Source organism: Balaenoptera musculus, chromosome 8, assembly GCF_009873245.2.
Source record: "Balaenoptera musculus isolate JJ_BM4_2016_0621 chromosome 8, mBalMus1.pri.v3, whole genome shotgun sequence".
NCBI classification, from domain to species: Eukaryota; Metazoa; Chordata; class Mammalia; order Artiodactyla; family Balaenopteridae; genus Balaenoptera; species Balaenoptera musculus.
In genome coordinates, this window is record NC_045792.1 from 103,323,687 (window position 1) to 103,340,343 (window position 16,657).

Here is a 16,657-nt window from a genome sequence, read left to right on the forward strand (position 1 = left end):
CCATTGTGCTGAGGGCATGAGGTCGCCAGGGTCATGTGACGGTTTGGATCCCCTGGTTACCTCCAAGAAAGTGACAGGCTGTGCTTGGGGAGACAGCTTGGGGAGTTTATTTGGCTTCATTGGATCCCGAGGCCATGGTCCCAACCCTGGCCGGGGCAGCAGGAAGGCACCCAGAGAGCCCCGGCCCCAGATGACCCCCGGGGCAGGGGGGCCTGGGCACGAAGCCCTGGGGCAGGGGCCACAGTAGCAGGACTTGGTCAAAAGTGCTGGTGACAGCTAAGGCCGGCCCCTCTCCCCTGCACCTCCCCTCCTCCCTGCACCACCCCTGGGGGCAATTCCCTGAGTCAGGCTCTGGTCCTCCCAACCAGCTGGGTACAGTGTTGGGCCCCAGTGGGGCGGGTAAGTCGGGGGACCCACACGTTGCAGGTGTGGAGGGGTGCAGGCCCCCCGTCCAGTGTGAAGGCTTCCTGTGCAGTGTAGTGTTCCTGACCCCCCGAGGGGGCGGGGTCCCTGGGCGAAACCAAGGCAGCCACAGAGGCTTGCCCGGCTCCTATTCCAGTGTATGCTGAGGCTCCCAGAGGGCGGTGGGAGCGTGGGGAGCAGCCCGGCCCACTCAGGGCCCTGCCTCTGGCGCCCACGGGGCCTGGGCACCCACGTCTTTGGTCTGCGCCCTGCAGTCCTGAGGGCCCCCTCGGAAGGGGTTGGCGGGTGGAGAGTCCCAGAAGGGGTCTGAGTCTGGGAACAAGGTCCAGGGTGCCCGGCGGGGCGCAGGCTGTGGCGAGGGCAGGGGTGAAGGCCGTGGCCCGGCTGACACAAAGCTCCATGGGTCGATGCGGCTGCGAAGGGGTGAGGGCCGAGGTCGACTGATGAGGCCCAGAGGCGGTGAGCGTGGGGTACCTGGGGTGCCAGGAGCGGAGCGTGATATCCCTGGTAGGGGTGAGACGGCGCTTCCTATGAAGGGAGGGGGAAGGGGCCAAGGTCAGGCAGTCACCAACTCCTGGGTGTCCCCAGGAGGCACTGCCCTGCTCTGGGCCTCAGTTTCCTCATCTGTACAGTGAGTTACGGGACTCCTAGCTTCCATGGCCCTTCATGCTTGGTGGTGCATCTGTTTACTATGTAGCAGTTAAGAGTGAGGAGTCCTCTGGAGCAGAGGGACCTGGGCTTGGATCCCAGCTCGGCCACTTACTAGTGGGAGCCTGGAGTCCCTTGATATTTCATCTAAAAAATAGGTATAACCAGAGTACCTAGTTCACAGCCTTGTTTCGATGACTGAATGAGGCAACCTCTGTAAAGCACTAGGAACAGTGCCTGGCACAAGTAAGCAACCAGTAGGAGTTCGCTAGCGTCATGATCTTCATTATTTCTATTATCTCACAACTGGCCTGGCCTGGCCCCCGCCCCCCCCCCCCCCTCCGTGGATGGCTGAACGGGGAACTCAGTTCCCTACGGCGCATCCTCATCGCCCTGAGGGGGCGGTCTGGGGTCCAGCAGACAGCTGTGGCCCCGGCCGTACTGCCCTGCACGTCCCCACCAGCCCCTCCTCCCTCTGTCACCAGGCAGAGGCCACTCACCGCGCCTCTCCTCTTCGCGCCGGGGACTCTTGGCTGACGGCTGGCCGGCGGGGACACCCAGTTCCAGCAGCAGGGGCGCGGGGGCGGGCGAGCCGGGGGCGTCGGGGCTCAGCGGGGAGGCCTGGGCGTCTGGCATCTCGGGGGAGAAGCGGATGAGCGGGGAGGGAGGCGGCTCGGCGGGGGACGGCGTGGGCAGCGGGGCGCGGGGCGTTGGCGGGGGCTCCCCGCGCTCGCGGCCCGGGCCCCCCGGGGGTTGCAGGTCGCGGCCGAGGCCCAGCGAGGCGAGCAGGGCGGTGCCGCGCAGCAGCGCGCGCTGGATCAGCTTGGGCGTCCCGGAGCCGCTGCCGCGCTCCGCCGGGCCCGGCCGCCGCGGCTCCTCGGGCTCCGGGCTCGGCCGCGGGGGGTTACCTGGTGGCGGGTACACAGGTTAGGCCGACTTCGGGCGGACCCCTCGGCGGCCCTGGAGCAAGGACTGACTTCTGTTCCCCTCCGACAGCTTCCCTGACTCCACTGCTCTGCCAGCCCAACTCCTCCCAGGCCGCCGCGCCTCCCCCAGCAGACACACATTATGGCCTTTCAGAAGGGGCGGGGTTGGGTGGGCATCGCAGTCTCAGGAACCAGCAGGAGCAAAGCGTGGGAGGCAACCAGGGGCCCTGAAGCCCAGAGATGGAGGGTGGGCTGGAGGGAAGGCAGGGGCTCCACCAGCAAGCAAGCTGAGGCCAGATCGGGGCCTCAGTCGCCTCAACGGATATCCGGAGGGGTCCAGGGACAGGCCTGGGACCCGAGCTCTGTGCCCACCTCCTTCCTGGCTGGGCAGCCCTGGTCCTTCCGCTTGCCTGCCCCCCCTCCAGCGGTAGCACACAGGTCGATTCCAGTGTACACAACAGCCCTGAGAGGCACGCATCGCTGTCCCTATTCCAGAAATGAGGAAGTGGAGGCTCAGAGAGGTGGGTTGTCTGAGTCAGGCCTGAGCTGAATGACTTAGGGGCACTGTGTTGTCTGATCCTCATGCCCCAGGCTTGGAGAGGTTAAGGGCTCAGCTAAGCCCGCACTGCCCTGGATTTCAGGACATCTGTGTCCTAACCTGTGGGCCTAGGGTTGGCCCGACTCCATCCTAGACCACCTGGGCTGGGTCTGGGGAACCTGTCATTGAGGATGTAGGGCATTCTGTGATGGCCTCCCACAAACCCCAATTTTGTCAGGTCCTCCTTAGCTCTAGAACCTGCCACGGCTTTCAACTGCCACTAGAAGAAAGTCTAAGCTCCTTGTCTGGGTTTCAAAGCCTTCTCTCTCTTCCTTGGGCCTGCCTGGAGTGGAGCACTGGGCTGGGTGTCCAGAGGAAGAAATGCAAAGCTGGGGAAAGTGAGCTTCTGCTATGAACCAGGACTTTGCTTGGGGTCCCTGTCCTCAGCCACAACCCTTACCCCATCTCTTTTTTTTTTTTGGCCACACCATGCGGTTTGCGGGATCTTAGTTCCCTGACCAGGGACTGAACCTGCGCCCTTGCCAGTGAGAGCACAGGGGTCCTAACCACTGGACCGCCAGGGAATTCCCCCCATCTCTCTGACTCTTATCCCCCCACCCCACCCCACCCCTGCAGTGGCCACTGCCTTCTAAAATGCAAATCTGCTAAAGACAAGTCTCTGCTTAAAAACTCCCCCATCAATTTCCAGGCCCTTCCTGAACTGGCTCCTACCTGCCTTTCCAGCTTCACTCATTCATTCAACAAACATCTGCTGGCCTATGTGCCGGGGCTGCACTGGGCTCCGCAGACCGAGGGGATGCAGGCCTGAACCCCACTTGCTGCTTCAGGCCTGTGAGTCCCTGGCTCTCAACTCTCCCTCTGAGTTCCAACCAGGATTCCTCTTCCTCAGGTGTGGTGGGCCCCACAGCTGTACACACACTATTCCCTCCGCTCAGCACACCTTCCCCACCTCGGCTTTCAGGGATCCCTTATTTACCATTCAAGACCCAGCTGAGATGTCACCTCCTCTGTGAAGCTGTGACATTCTGATTTATAAAAAAGTATACACTTTGTTTTCATCTCATACCTGGTACAGAACTCCCCAAACCCTTGGAATTTCCTAAGTGTTAGAATGATAAAGGTGAAAAGAGCGCCTTTTGTTATTCATAAGGAGCTCTTTTAACCACATCTGAGTTCATATTGATGCAGTCATTTTTGGAAAGCTCCTAAGGATGGGGTCTGGTTGCCAAGGGAACGAACTATGTGATTAGAGCGTTGGAACTTTCAGCCTCCACCTGCACTGGGGAGGGGAGGAGCTGGAGATTGAATCCCATCACCAATGGCCAAGAATTTAATCAATCAATCATGTCCATGTAATGAAGCCTCCATGAAAACCCAGCCAAAGGGTTCCAAGAACTTCTGGGTTGGTGAACCAGTGGAGGTGCTGGGAAAGTAGCGTGCCTGGAGAGGGCGTGGAAACTCTGTGTCCTCCCACATACTCTGCCCTACACATCTCTTCCATCTGGTTGTTCTTGACCTGTATCCTTTTTAATAAACTGGTAATCTAGTAAGTAAATGGCTTTCCTGAGCTTTGTGAGCTGTTCTAGCAAATTATCAGATCTGAGGAGGGGGTTGTGGGGACCTCTGATTTATAGCTGGTTGGTGGGGAGCACAGGTGACAACCCGAACTTACAACTGGTGTCTGAAGTGGGGAGGAGCAGTCCTGTGGGCCTGAACCCTTAACCTGTGGGGTCTGACACAAACTAACTCCAGGTAGGCAGTGTTAGAATTGGATTGGATTGTAGGACGCCCAGCTGGTGTCCCAGAATTGGTCGGTGCGGGGAAAACCCCCAGGCATCTAGTGTCAGAAGTGAAGTGAGTAGAATGGAGAGGAAAACAAGAGGTTTTTCCTCTTTTAGAAGCTTTGCCAGAATCCCCTGTAACCTGTGCAGTTCTTGCTCATGTTATGCCTTGTACAGCCCTCACCCCACCACGTACTACTCCCTACTGTCCTTGTTTATTTCTGAGTCTGCTTTTCCACCAGACTAGGCCCTCCCCAAGGTCAGGGCAGTGTTGATCTCTAGCACACTGATGCCTGGCTCATAATATGTGTCAATACATGTTTGATGTAAGAGTCCATTCTTATAATCCTTGTGACAACCATGTAAGGTGATTGCTGTTACCCTACTTTACAGGTGAAGAAACTGATCATTTACAGTGAGTTTAAACAGAACAGGGGAAAAACATGTTTAAAACAGGCAAGAAAAATGGAACAAAGTTAAGTGAAGCTGGAGGTCAGCACACAAACTAAGAATGGAAAGAAGTTCCTGAGGCCGATATCCTGAGAAACTGAGGGTCCCAGAAGTAAGCGACTTGCCCCAGGTAACTCGGCAAGGATTTTAATTTGCTTCTACGCTCCCTGGTAGTAAGAGCTGGCAACCCTGTTGTTAAGGAGAAAGCAGAAAAACCATTCTTGACCCAGAGATGAAGGTGAAATCGCTTCTGTGGGGCCTCACAGAGAGGACACGGCCACATGGTAGTTAGTGGCTCCAAGGCAACAAGCTTCATGGGGCACTTGCTGTCAGTGCAGGCTGACTGCACCCACCAATCTGCCACTCGTTGCAACCAGTTCCCCAGGGGCCAGAACACCCAGGTGCGGACAAGGGGTGGGAGATGGGGCTCCCCGGTGGTGTGGCTAATGCCTGGGACAATCTCACAGGGTCTTTGATTCTTAGCCAGGTTTTTCACTCTGTGGGTGGTTGGGAGATCAAGGTCATGTACTCGTGGGTGGGCCCAAGATGGCTGGAGGGTGGGCTTGCACGAGGGGAACCAAGTGCTCAGCCAGCAGCTGGGCTGGGACAGGTGATATCCTTTTAGGTAAGAGGGCAAGCCGGAGAGAGATGGGGTCCAGGCCGTTGTGTCCCTGCTCCTGGGAGCTCAGGGAGGGTAAAGCCAAATGGATCTGCAGAATATGGTCAGGGGCTCCTTCAGACTACACACCCAGGTTGACAGGACCTCAAGTTCTCCATTGACCCTTCTGGCCTGGGACGTTCTAGAGCAGGTAACTCCAAGCAGCCCCCTTGGCCTTCCAATTCTCAGTTCAGTGCCTGCAGCACAGCTAGCTTGGGGCAATGCAACTGCTGGAGCAGAAAATGGTGTGGCAGACGGGGCTGCAGGGCCCTGCCTCTGGAGTCAGACCTGGGCTCAAATCCCTGTTCTGCTGTATGCGCTATTTCAAACCACTTAACCTCTCTGTGCCTCAGTTTCCTCCTCTATAAAATGGCACATAGGAAGGACCCAATAAACGTTTGCTATTGTTATTACTGTGAAATGTAGCTCAGGTAATGGCGGACGTGACGCGCTGGGTGGGGTGAGAGGAGTGAGTCTAACTTGTTTGCTGAATAGGACTCTGGTCTGATAACACCTAAGCCAGGTCCTATATTCTGGCTGTGAGAAGCAGGTACAGCTGGGGGCTCTAAAGGGACCCACAGGCAAGGGAGGCTGCAACTTTCTAGTCCCTGCCAATTCTGGGCAGTGCTGAGCTGAGCCCTTGTCCCTCTGACACAGGAGCCCCGGTTTCTGCTAACCCCCTAGCTTCCCAAGTAGTTTGTATGTGAGAAACCCTTTCTTCAAGTGAAAGTTTCTGGGAAAGCTCACTACGAGCATGAGAGTCAAAGTCTCCCTGGGTTCAAATCCTTAGCTGGGGGATTTAGGCAGATTACTTTACCTCGCAGAGCCTCTGTTTTCTCATCTCTCAAATGGGTATAATAATCCCTCATGAGATTGTTGCTTGGATTGAATGCCTGACACACAGTGCTATTGCCATTACGGAAAACAGAAAAGTCCAGAACTGCCCCAGATGCAGTGAGTTGGCCCTAGATCACCACCCGTTCAGATTTCTTATCCTCTTCTCCACCTACAGGCTCCCCAGAAGGGACTCTGAGAAGCACAGTGTGGCAGCCACTTGTCTAGCTCCACCCCACATACACAGTTTCCTTCTCTTCTCTCGGCCCAGCTTCCCCTGGGTCCCAAATGGTGGGGCACCGTTCCTTGTTTTCCTGTCTTCCCTAGAGCTTGCTGAGGGCACAGCAGCTGCCACAGGGCCAGGGGAGAGCCCTCTTGCAGGCCAGCCCTGCATAGGGTCCCTGAGGCCTAGGCTGGATCCAGCTCAGTTGTGGGCTGATGGGTCAGACCTGGGTTCTAGGAATGGCCTGCCTTGAAGGCTGGCTTCTTGTAGCCTCCCCATAGTACCCATAGGAGTGCAGCAACAGTCTGCTGCGGGGAGACAAGGCCACTCACCATTGAGCATGGGGGGTGTGGAAGGAGATCCTAAGGGGGATGAGTCATCTGAATCCAGGTACCACGTGGCTTCGTCCATGCGGGACCTTCTCCTGGTGAGGGGACGAGAGGGGAGTTGTGCTTCGTGAATCTCGGGACTGTTGGGAGGCAGAAGACACTCGGTGGGTGGCACTCAGGCACTCACCTCCCGTTCTGGGCTTCTCCGGGCTTGGGGGAACTGGGACCCCAGGCCCAGCATGCTCGCCGCTCTCCATTGCTTGAGTCCTCTAGACGTCTTGGGGACTGTCGGCCCCATGCCTGGCCTGGTTCTGCAGGCTCCACTGTGGTGGGCAGGGGGAGGGGGGGATGGAAGGAGTCTGAGCTGAGGTCAAAAACCTTGATCCTTGTCCTCCCATCATGAGAATCGAGCTCCAGGGGCAACTTCTTGGAGGATGGGGGTGGGGGGTGGGTCAGGCTGGGCCCCATCCCATTCCCAGGGTGAGCTTTGGGCCACGGAGAATCTGAACAGAACTGGGGCGGGGTAGGTGGTGTGCGGTCCTGGGACTGGCAGTGAGGCATCTCATCTAGTCCTTCTTCACCCGGCATTTGCTGCTTAGTAGTTAGTACAGCCACTGCAGCAAACTGCATGGGTTTGAATTCTGACTCTGCCACTTACTAGCTGTGCAGCATTAGGCAGTTACTCTTCTCACTTTTCTCATCAGTAAAACTTATATAATAACAAGGACATCTACCTCACAGGGTCTTCGTGAGGAATTAAGTTAATATTAGCAAAGTGTTTAGGAAAATGAATGGGACATAGTGTCATACAATTGCTAGACTGAAAAAAGTTGTAAAATGCATGCTGCTTAGGGAACGTAGAGGTACCAGTTTAGACGGATAAGGGAGGGAGCCTGGGAGCAGGGGGGAAGAGGAGGAGACAGTGTGTGGGATCCACTTCCAAGGATAAGGTTTGACTGACAAAAGGATAAGGTCTGGGGGTAAGGGCATGGGCAAGGGAAATCGAAGTTTCTTACACTGGATGGCCCGGAACCGGGGGAAGGTGGGCGAGTCCCCAGCCCCGACCTCGAAGACGTTTCTCCTCCTGTCCAGGCCGGGAGAGGCCTGCACGGTGATGCGGTGTTTGAAGTCTGGGGTTGGGAGGGAAGCAGGGTGCAGGTTTGTGGTGAAAGAGAGACTGGATCCTAACCCGCAGGGCCCCTCGGCAGCTCCCAGGCCACGCAGGCAGTGCTGAAACCGGGCCTGGCACAGTGGCTGGGTGACTGGGGTCGGCCTCACTGCCTTCCTGGGCCCCACGCTCTCGGTAAGGAAAGCAAACCTCTACCCGGGGAAGAGCAGCGGAGTCGGAGATTCCCCGGAGGCGGCCCACCCCACTCCCTCGGCTTTCTCAGAACTTTCATGAGCCCCGCCCCTTCCCGGCCGTAGCCACTCCCAGGCCGACATGCAAATATTCCCGCCAGAACCCGCCCACAAAAGAAAACACACTCCTGGCCCCACCCCTTCCAGCTTCAGCTCACAGGCCCACCCACCAACGCCCGAGACCAATCCCGGTGTGGCCAGCACACCCGCCTGACCCCACCCCTCCGCCCACGAAGCCAATGGCAGGCAGCGTGCTGGGACCCGCCCCTTACCGAGCGGCATGCTGATGCGCTCGCCGCCGTCGCGCGCGCGGAGTTTGCTGCGCTTGAAGGTTCCGCGGCGGCGGCGAACGTGCGGCCGTTCGCGATCAACTTGCTGCAATAGAAGCGTCAACTCGCGCTCGAACACCTCCAGCTCCCACTGAGCCAGCAGGTGCTCGCGCCGCCGCAGCTGTTCTGCCTGTGACCGCTGCTCACGCGCCGCGCGGGTCAGCTCCTCCTCGCGGCTCAGTAGTTCCTGTGCCCGGGACAATGGAGGCGGTGGAGTCAGTCGGGTACGATCTCAGACGCTCACCCCCACCTTCTGCCCCATGGAAACGGGGGAGACATTCCTTCCCCGCGTCCCCTTCCAACCCTGGGACCCCGACTCCTCCCACCTTTTCTTTGGCCCGCAGCTCGTCAAAGAGGCCTTGGATCTCGCGCTTCCAGCCTTCCTGCATGGAATGGAAAGAGTCCCGCGGCATTTCCCGCAGGACCTGCGCCTCTAGTGCCTCCAACTGCTGAAGGATGGAGGCGAAGTCGGGCCTGCGGTGGGGATCCTGCGCCCAGCAATCTGGGGAAACGGAGTGGAGGGGGGACAGGGTAAGAAGGGGTCTGTGAGTGGATATGTCCTGGGCCAAGGAGCTCTGCCCCTCACCCTCCTGCCCCATCCCCTTACCGGCCATGAGTTGTGCGAAGGGCTCGGGGCAGGTGGATGGTATGGGCAGTGTGAGCTTGTTAACGGCCACTCCATAGGCTACAGCAAGGCAGTCGATGCCACGGTAGGGCACCTCCCCAGTCAGCAGTTCCCACAGAAGCACCCCAAAACTGTGGGTGAGACAAAGGGTCTATGTCCCCTCCTCTACTTATTCGTTGCCATTTCATCCCAAGGCAACCAAGAGCTCAGTGGTCTGTGTCCCTCCCTCTGGGCTCTGCTTGTCTGCCCAGCCCTAGATTTTGGCAGCCACCTCTGCCCTCTGCAGCCCCATATCTGTCCAGCCTCCACCCAGTCGCACCTCCAGACATCGCTGCCCTTAGAGAAGGTGGAGGCCTTGATAACCTCGGGAGCCATCCAGGCATAGGTGCCCGCAGCACTCATTTGCGTGGTTTTGTGCCACTCGCGGGCCAGGCCGAAGTCAGTGATCTTCAGGGTCTTGTGCTCCATGTCGTCACCTTCAATGGGCTGCAGCAGCAGAACTGGGGAAGAGAGGAAGGGCTGTGGTGCTCCAGGCTCAGGTGGTGGGGACAAGGGAGGAGCTGGGAGCAAACTGTCATCTGACAGACATCCTGGCTGGGTACTGGGGGCACCGAGGTGAACTGGTCTCAATCTTGCCCTGGAGAGCTCACAGCTGGGGTTGGGGTAGAATCAGACAATAAGCACAATGCTGGGAAACATTTACCAAGGGGTTACTAGAGGCCAGGCATTTTACACTCAGCATTAGCACTCACAAAAAAAAAAAAATCTATGAGGTAGACATCATTATCCCCATTTTGCAGAAGAAGACACTGAGCAATAATTTGAGTTAACCAAGGGCATATGCAAATAAAGCAGATGCCACGACCTGGTCTGTGTGGTTCCAAAGCCAGTGCTCTAACTTTCTCCTAACACTGCACGGAATAGAAATGGGCAATATGGGGACCTTCCTGGTGGTCCAGTGGTTAAGACTCCACGCTTCCACTGCAGGGGGCACGGTTCAATCCCTGGTTGGGGAACTAACATTCCACATGCCACGGTGTGGCCAAAAAAAAAAAAAAAAAAGAAAAGAAAGAAGTGGGCAATATGGCAGCCTCTCAGATTTGTAACTTTGATTTCAAGAGAAACCTGTGTCTTGTCATTTTGCTGAGGCAGGAGTGTGAATCAGAACCTGCCTCGGGGTGGGGCGCAGGAGGGAACCCCCTGGTGAGAAAGGAGGCCCAGCAGGCATTACAGACCCCTGGTGTCCATGTCCCACTGTGGCTAGCGCAGCCGCTCCCAGGGGAAAGATTCCAAAAGATATCCACTGATGCAGCTGGATGTGAAGAGAGAGAAAGGGGTCTAAGAAAGTGGTGGTTCTTGGCTAGAAAGGAGTTTGGGACAAATGTAGTAGTGGATAGACATGGTAAGGGCTCATGGCTTTGTCCCAAATGGGGCCACCATATTCTGTACAGAGAGGAGAAGCAGCAGCTTGCAAATCTCTCACCAGGAAAAGCATGGCTCAAAGGAGAGAAGTTTTAGAGGAATAAAAAGAGGACAAAATCATAGAATTTTCAAGGTTCTGAAGAGGCCTCTCTACTTTTCTGGTTATAGCCAACTGCATTGTAGAGAAGTGACATCCAAGCCAATGACATTTCTGAACACACGTCCTTTCAGGGCACACCTCCCAGCAATCCTGCCCAGAGTGACAGCACCATAGTGGGGGACACGGGCACCTAATACAGCCCGGCGAGTCAGGGAAGACTTCTCAGAGGAGGCGACAGAAGCAGGGTATTCACTTTTCTAGGTCTAAAGCCACAACTCCTGATCCTGCTGCTGGCCGAGCTCTCTGGGCCTCATGGGGGCATCTGGCACTGCTGCTCAACCCCTCCCTGCTGTCCTTGGCTCCCAGGACCTCTGGCTGCTTTTGCTGTTTCCTTCAGGGCCTCCCCACCCTTAGCCTTTTCAATGCTGGCGTTCCTCAGAGCCTGGCCTCCCCTTGACCTTGGCCCACTGCCCCCAGGCTGTCCTGGACTCTCCCAGGTGCCAGCTGCCCACTCCTCATTGGCATCTCCCACATTTGGAGCTCCAGTTCAGAAGTCGATCCAGCTGCCCATCAGCTGCCCTACCTGATGTCCTCAACAACCATCTTCATCCTTCCACCGTGCCTGGCAAATGTTCCCACAATTTCTCAAAATTCAGAGAATGATCCTGCAATCTACCCTCTCCTCTTAGCCAAACTGGGGCTGAGTACTGAACAGTTAAAGCTGAGCATGACGACAAAACCCACCTCAGAGGGTCATCATGAGTATTAAACAAGATCACTTTTTTTTTTTTTTTGGCGGCACCAAGCGGCATGTGGGAACCTAGTTCCCCAACCAGGGATGGAACCCGTGCCACCTGTAGAGAGGTAGCGCAGAGTCTTAACCACTGGACCACCAGGCAAGTCCAGCGAGATCACGCTTTTTAAAGCTTTAGCACAGGATCTGACAGTTGACCTAAAGATTCTGCTGCTAATCTCTCTCAGATTGACTTTCTCCTCCAACCTCTATCACATCTTACTTCCAGCTTCACAACAGCCTCCGGCCCGGCTGCTGAAGACTCAGAACTGGACCATTCAGTAAGCTCTGCGAAAGTTCATTCCAGAGAAGAACCGCAGCAGGCTGGGGCAGGTAGCTGGAGAGGGACCAGGCAAAGGGATCCATGTACTGGGGCTGGAGAGGGACTCCCGCCTCCTCTGGTGCCAGGACCCACCCATCCTCTTGACGGCTGCTTCTCAGCCGGGTCTCTAGCCACTTGTGGTGCCTCACAGACCGGTGAAACACCTTCTGCGCCAGTATCTCAAGCTGGGAGGCCAGCCTCCCTTTTTTGGTCAGGTAATCTGAAGTCCAGAGAGGGGCAGCAACTCACTCAAAGTCTCAGGACTTCTTTCTATTGGTGGCCTTTCTGCCACCTCCTACCCCCCAGCTTGACCTGACACCTGTGAAGCCTTATCCTCACCTCCGTGTCCCCTGCTTTTCTCCAAGTGCCCTGAATTTGTTCCAACCCAAGTTGCTCTTCTGGTGTCTGATGTAGACCTTGGGGATGGGGCGGTCAGGGGTCACTCAGAGGAGAAGGGGCTAGAGATCCCCCTCCCAGCATCCCCTTAGGGCTCCCTGGCCTCTGAAAGGGACCTGGCCCCCAGCCCCCTTCCTGGGCTGCCTCTGTGAAGCTTGGGAGTGGCCTAGGCAGCTTACGCCTCTTCCGCTTCCCTCCCATGGTCCCTACTTCTCCTTTCTGGGAGGCCTGGCTCAGGTCTCCAATGGGGGGGCGGGGGGTCCTTTGGTGGAGAATTGGGGGAGGTCAGGCCCAGGCTGGGCTGGCTGGTCAGTCCTGTGACTCGTGGGCCTAGAGAATTCCCCCTCCTCTCCCTGCCAGGCTTCCTCACAAGGCCCCCATTGTCCAGGAAAATCACGCCATTGTTTCCTGCCTGCGCCCCCCCCATCCCAGGGACTCCCCCCCCCAATGCCGCAGACAGCAGCCTGGGCCTAGGACTGGGGTCTGCGAGGTGGGAGGCCAGGCTCAGCGAGGCTAAGGGCACCCTGCCTGCCCTTCACCACCACCAGACTCTGGGAGGGAACTGGGGGGCAGTAGGGGTGCAATCCCTGGCTCCTTCCTCTCCCACAAACCCCCTACCCCCAGCTCTTTCCTCCCCTGCAGGCAGCTGGGCTGGGGAGAGAGCAGAGGCTGGAGCAGGGGCAGGAAGCTGGCTCAGGGGCAGCAGGAAACGCAGGAAGCGGTGGGGAGGGTGGGGAGCAGGAGCCTGGGCTATTGTTCCATTTTTTCTGGAAAGAAAACTGGAGGAAAAACAGAAGACGGGAGTCCCCTCCCCCCAGGCCTTCGGGGAATCCCCCTCAGGCTGGGGCAGGGAGTGGGGGTCCCTAGATGGCTAGGGCCCAGGAGGGAGGCTGAGAGGTGGGATCTGCCCCCTACTGTGGATGAGAGGAGTGGGTGGGGTGGCCCCTCTGGCCCTGGCAAGGACTTGGATATCACTGGGCCCTGGTGTTCTGCTCCCCACAAGCCTCTTACCCATGCTCAGCCCAGGCCAGGAGGCTCAAAATATCCATGCTCAGCCCTCCAAGAGCCACCCGTGCCTCTCCACTGACCTCACCGGCCTTTCCTTTTGCTCTACAGCTGCACCTCAGGCCCCAGCAGGCCCAGCCCAGGTCCCCACTACCGTGCTGGGTCCTGCCTCCTTGCCTTTGCTCTTGTCAGGCCCTGCATCCAACTGGGTACCTTTCTGAACACTCCCTGCTTTGGGCTTGGTGTGAAGCTCGTCTGCTTCAGAAAGCCCTCCAAACCTGTCACTTGCTTGTCTTGGGCCCATGCTGGGCAGTGTGTAGGACCTGAAATGGCTGGAGATGGAGTGCCTTACCGCTTGAGTCTTTCTTAGCCCCGCCACGCCCACTCCCAAGTGCTGATTCCAGGCAAAGCCCTCTTGTTGATCCAGCCTTCAAACATCCACACCCATGGCTGAGGACCCACTGTGTGCCGGGCATCGGATGCCCAGCCTGTTAAGCCGTTTCACCCTCCCGATCACTCCCTTTTTACAGAGTCTGAAATCGAGGTTCTGAGTTGAAATAACCAGCTAGAGATCATGCAGCCAGGGGGGGGAGGGGTGGGGCCAGAATTCCATCCCTGGCCCCAGCTTTGACCACCACGGGGCAGGGGAAGGGGGTGGTTTTTCCCCCTTTGAGATTTCTGTTCTGGAGGAGCTGCCCACCACAAGTGGAGGGGGGAGGAGGCACCAACAGGACAATGGTGAACTTCAGGGGAGTTCCCTGAAGATGAGGGGGTGCCAGCATCCAGCACTCTCCTTCCTTGAGGTAGTGGCCACGGTTAGGCAAGTTGCTTATGGTCCACGTGAGAGGTTCCAATTTTTTTAACTTGGCAGCTGTGAGCTGGGGTCAAGGACTCCTTCTGGGGATGGGGCATGAAGGACTCTGTTGCGTGCCTGGGACTCCTGCTTTGGGGCTAGTGTGAGCCCATGGGCACCCCTGGTCAACTGAGTTTCCCCTAGGGGAGGAACTCCTGCTTCTAGTAGATCCCCAGGTAGGCTCAGCTGAGAGTTGGCAGTAGGTGTGTGCTTGGGCCATGCCACCCTCCACCCATGCTCCTCAAAACTCACTGTTGTTGGACTTGAGGTCTCGGTGGATGACAGGCACCAGGGCCTCGCAGTGCAGGTAGTGCATCCCACGGGCAATTTGCACGGCCCAGTTGACGAGCACATGGGGGGGCACACGCCGCCCAGCCAGGGCACGGCTGAGGGGCCCACCAGCAGCGTACTCCATCACCAGGCACAGGTTGGGCTCCTCCAGGCACACGGCCTTGAGGGCAATGATGTTGGGGTGTGCCAGCATGGCGAAAAGCCGGGCCTCCTGTCGCACGCTCTCGGCTGTCACGCTGATGTCCTCATCGGGATCCTGGCGAGCTGCCTTCACAGCCACCAGCTCGCCTCGCCAGCTGCCGCGGTAGACCTTGCCGAAGCCACCGATGCCGATCACCTCCTCCAGCCGCAGCTCCTGGAAGCTGGCCATCTCGCAGGGGGGTGGACCACCGCCCCGAGACACATAGTTGGATGGAAAGATGCCCACCTGGCCTCCCACCTGGCCGGCCCACCAGCCCTCATCGCCTGAGATAGCTGCATCCCGGGACAGCACCTCCACACGGTCGCCCTTCCGCAGGGCCAGCTCGTCCTGCCCATTGGGCTCGTAGTCAAACAGGGCTGTCCACACAGGGTTGGCATAAGCTGCCGCCTTCGGGGATCCCTCTGGCCAACCTCCGCCGCCGCCCCCACTGCCCCCACTGCCACCGCTGTTCCATGACCCCAGCGGGCTCTTGAGGAAGAGGTTCTTTAAGGGCTCCATGGCTGGCAGCTGGCGTTGGTGGGTGTGGGGGACCTTCCCTGGGTGCCCCTGGTCCCCACCCTTGCTGACTGCCGAGGCCCTAGTCCCGGAACCTGGGCATCCGGGCCCTGGCCCTCAGCCCCAGACCCACGCCTCTCTGGGGAGCCAGGAGTGTCGCCTCCCGGCCCCCCGCATCTCGGGCTTCCGGAGGAAGGCGACCTAGGGCAGTGTGGTCAGGCTCGGGGGGTGGGCCCCCGGGGCCTCCGGCGTCTCACCATGGCTGGCACAGAGGGGCCCGGGCGTCCCTCAGTCTGGAGCAGTCCTGGGAGTCTAGCTCCGGCACCCGCCAAGTGTAAGGTGGGGCCAGCAAGGGGCAGCGCCTGGACTCCGGTTGGGTCTCTCTGCGCAGCGGGTGGCTGGAGTGTCTCTAGCTGGGCCAAGCTGCCTCTTCCCGGCTGGGCTCTCTCAACCCGATGGCTCCAACCCCGTTCCCTTCTTCCTCCTCCCTTTGTACTTTGGCCCCGGGGGCGGGAGGCAGAGGTGGAGGGTGGAGTTTCACTTTTTTCCGCTGTTCTCCCTCCTGCAGGAAACAGCATCAGATGACGCGGGCGGGTAGCACCGCTCCCCTCCCAGAGGCTGCGGGGCGACTGGGCCTGGGAGTTCCCGGGTAGGCGGGCAATGAGAGGCAGAAGGTGGGGAAGGGTAGCCCCGACCCCCCATGACAGCAGGTTTAGGGTCCAAGTTGGTTTCTACTAAGGACGGGCCATCCCCACTCTCTACATCCGCATCAGCAAAATTGGGGCAAAGAACCGGGCTTGGGAGAGAGGCAAACCCGAGTATGGTCTTGGCTCCGAAGTTGCAGGGCTGTGTGACCCATCCTCTCTGCGCCTCATTCTCTTCGTATCTGAAACTGGGGCCAGAAGCTCAGCTTTGCAGAGCTAGTGGGATGGGGGTGGGTAAGACAAGGAGGACGGAACTGGCTGCACCTCGAGCTCTTGGAACGAGTTGTCTAAGGCTCTCCTCTTTCCTTCACCTGGGAAACAATCCACTTATTCATGCCTCTTCCCCATGAAGGGGCGGACACCTGAAACTGCGGTCAAGAAATTTGCTCAGTGATTGGATTCAGAATAGCTAAACAGCCTTCGTAACCTCTGGATTGACCCCAATTGCCTTGAGCCTGTCACTTTAAGAAAAACGACGCTATCCTACTTCGACTATTCCTGCCTGTTCTTGGAGGGTCGCTCTCTACAATCTTAAGTCTGAGCTCTGACCTGGAAGTAGAGGTAGCGCATGACGTTTCAGGTCCATCGCTAAAAAGGGCGGACCTAGAGGGGCGTGCTCCCGTAGCGAACTGTCGCTTTAGCCAAGGGAGATCCGCGCCTCCATCCTTTTCCCCGCCTCTTGTAACTCACTGGGAGAATTTTGCGCCAGTTAACTCCGCCGTTACTCGATGGCCCCTCAACTATCCCTTGGGTTCCGCGCAGTGGTCTCCGCTCGATTGGCAACATTTAGGTGTGCGCATGCGCCCAAGCGCTTCTGCCTTTCGGACCGTCCCTTCCCTTAGACCTGAACTTTGCGCACGCCCAAAGGACTCTCCCGCTTCTTATCGCTCCACTACTTCCCTGCGCTTGCGCATTCAAGCCGCCAGGTTT

At 58.0% G+C, this 16,657-nt stretch overlaps 1 protein-coding gene across 3 annotated transcripts; it reads right to left on the bottom strand.

Moving 5' to 3' along the window:
- Positions 1–84: 84 nt before the first annotated feature.
- On the bottom strand, positions 85–16,625 carry MAP3K11 (mitogen-activated protein kinase kinase kinase 11). 3 transcript variants are annotated; one of them, XM_036859766.1, is made up of 11 exons: positions 16,418–16,625; positions 14,288–15,585; positions 9,464–9,644; positions 9,127–9,275; positions 8,846–9,021; positions 8,463–8,706; positions 7,848–7,961; positions 7,019–7,154; positions 6,835–6,926; positions 1,572–1,979; positions 85–951 (listed from the first exon to the last, which is right to left on the bottom strand). In XM_036859766.1, exons 2-11 carry the CDS (start codon positions 15,024–15,026, stop codon positions 614–616), a joined length of 2,577 nt encoding a protein of 858 aa, XP_036715661.1. In that variant the 5' UTR covers positions 15,027–15,585; positions 16,418–16,625; the 3' UTR covers positions 85–613. The 3 variants fall into 3 exon arrangements, with proteins under 3 accessions (XP_036715661.1, XP_036715662.1, XP_036715660.1); XM_036859767.1 differs by lacking the exon at positions 16,418–16,625 and adding an exon at positions 15,838–15,954; XM_036859765.1 differs by lacking the exon at positions 16,418–16,625 and having other exon boundaries at positions 14,288–15,953.
- Between the last annotated feature and the right edge of the window lie 32 nt (positions 16,626–16,657).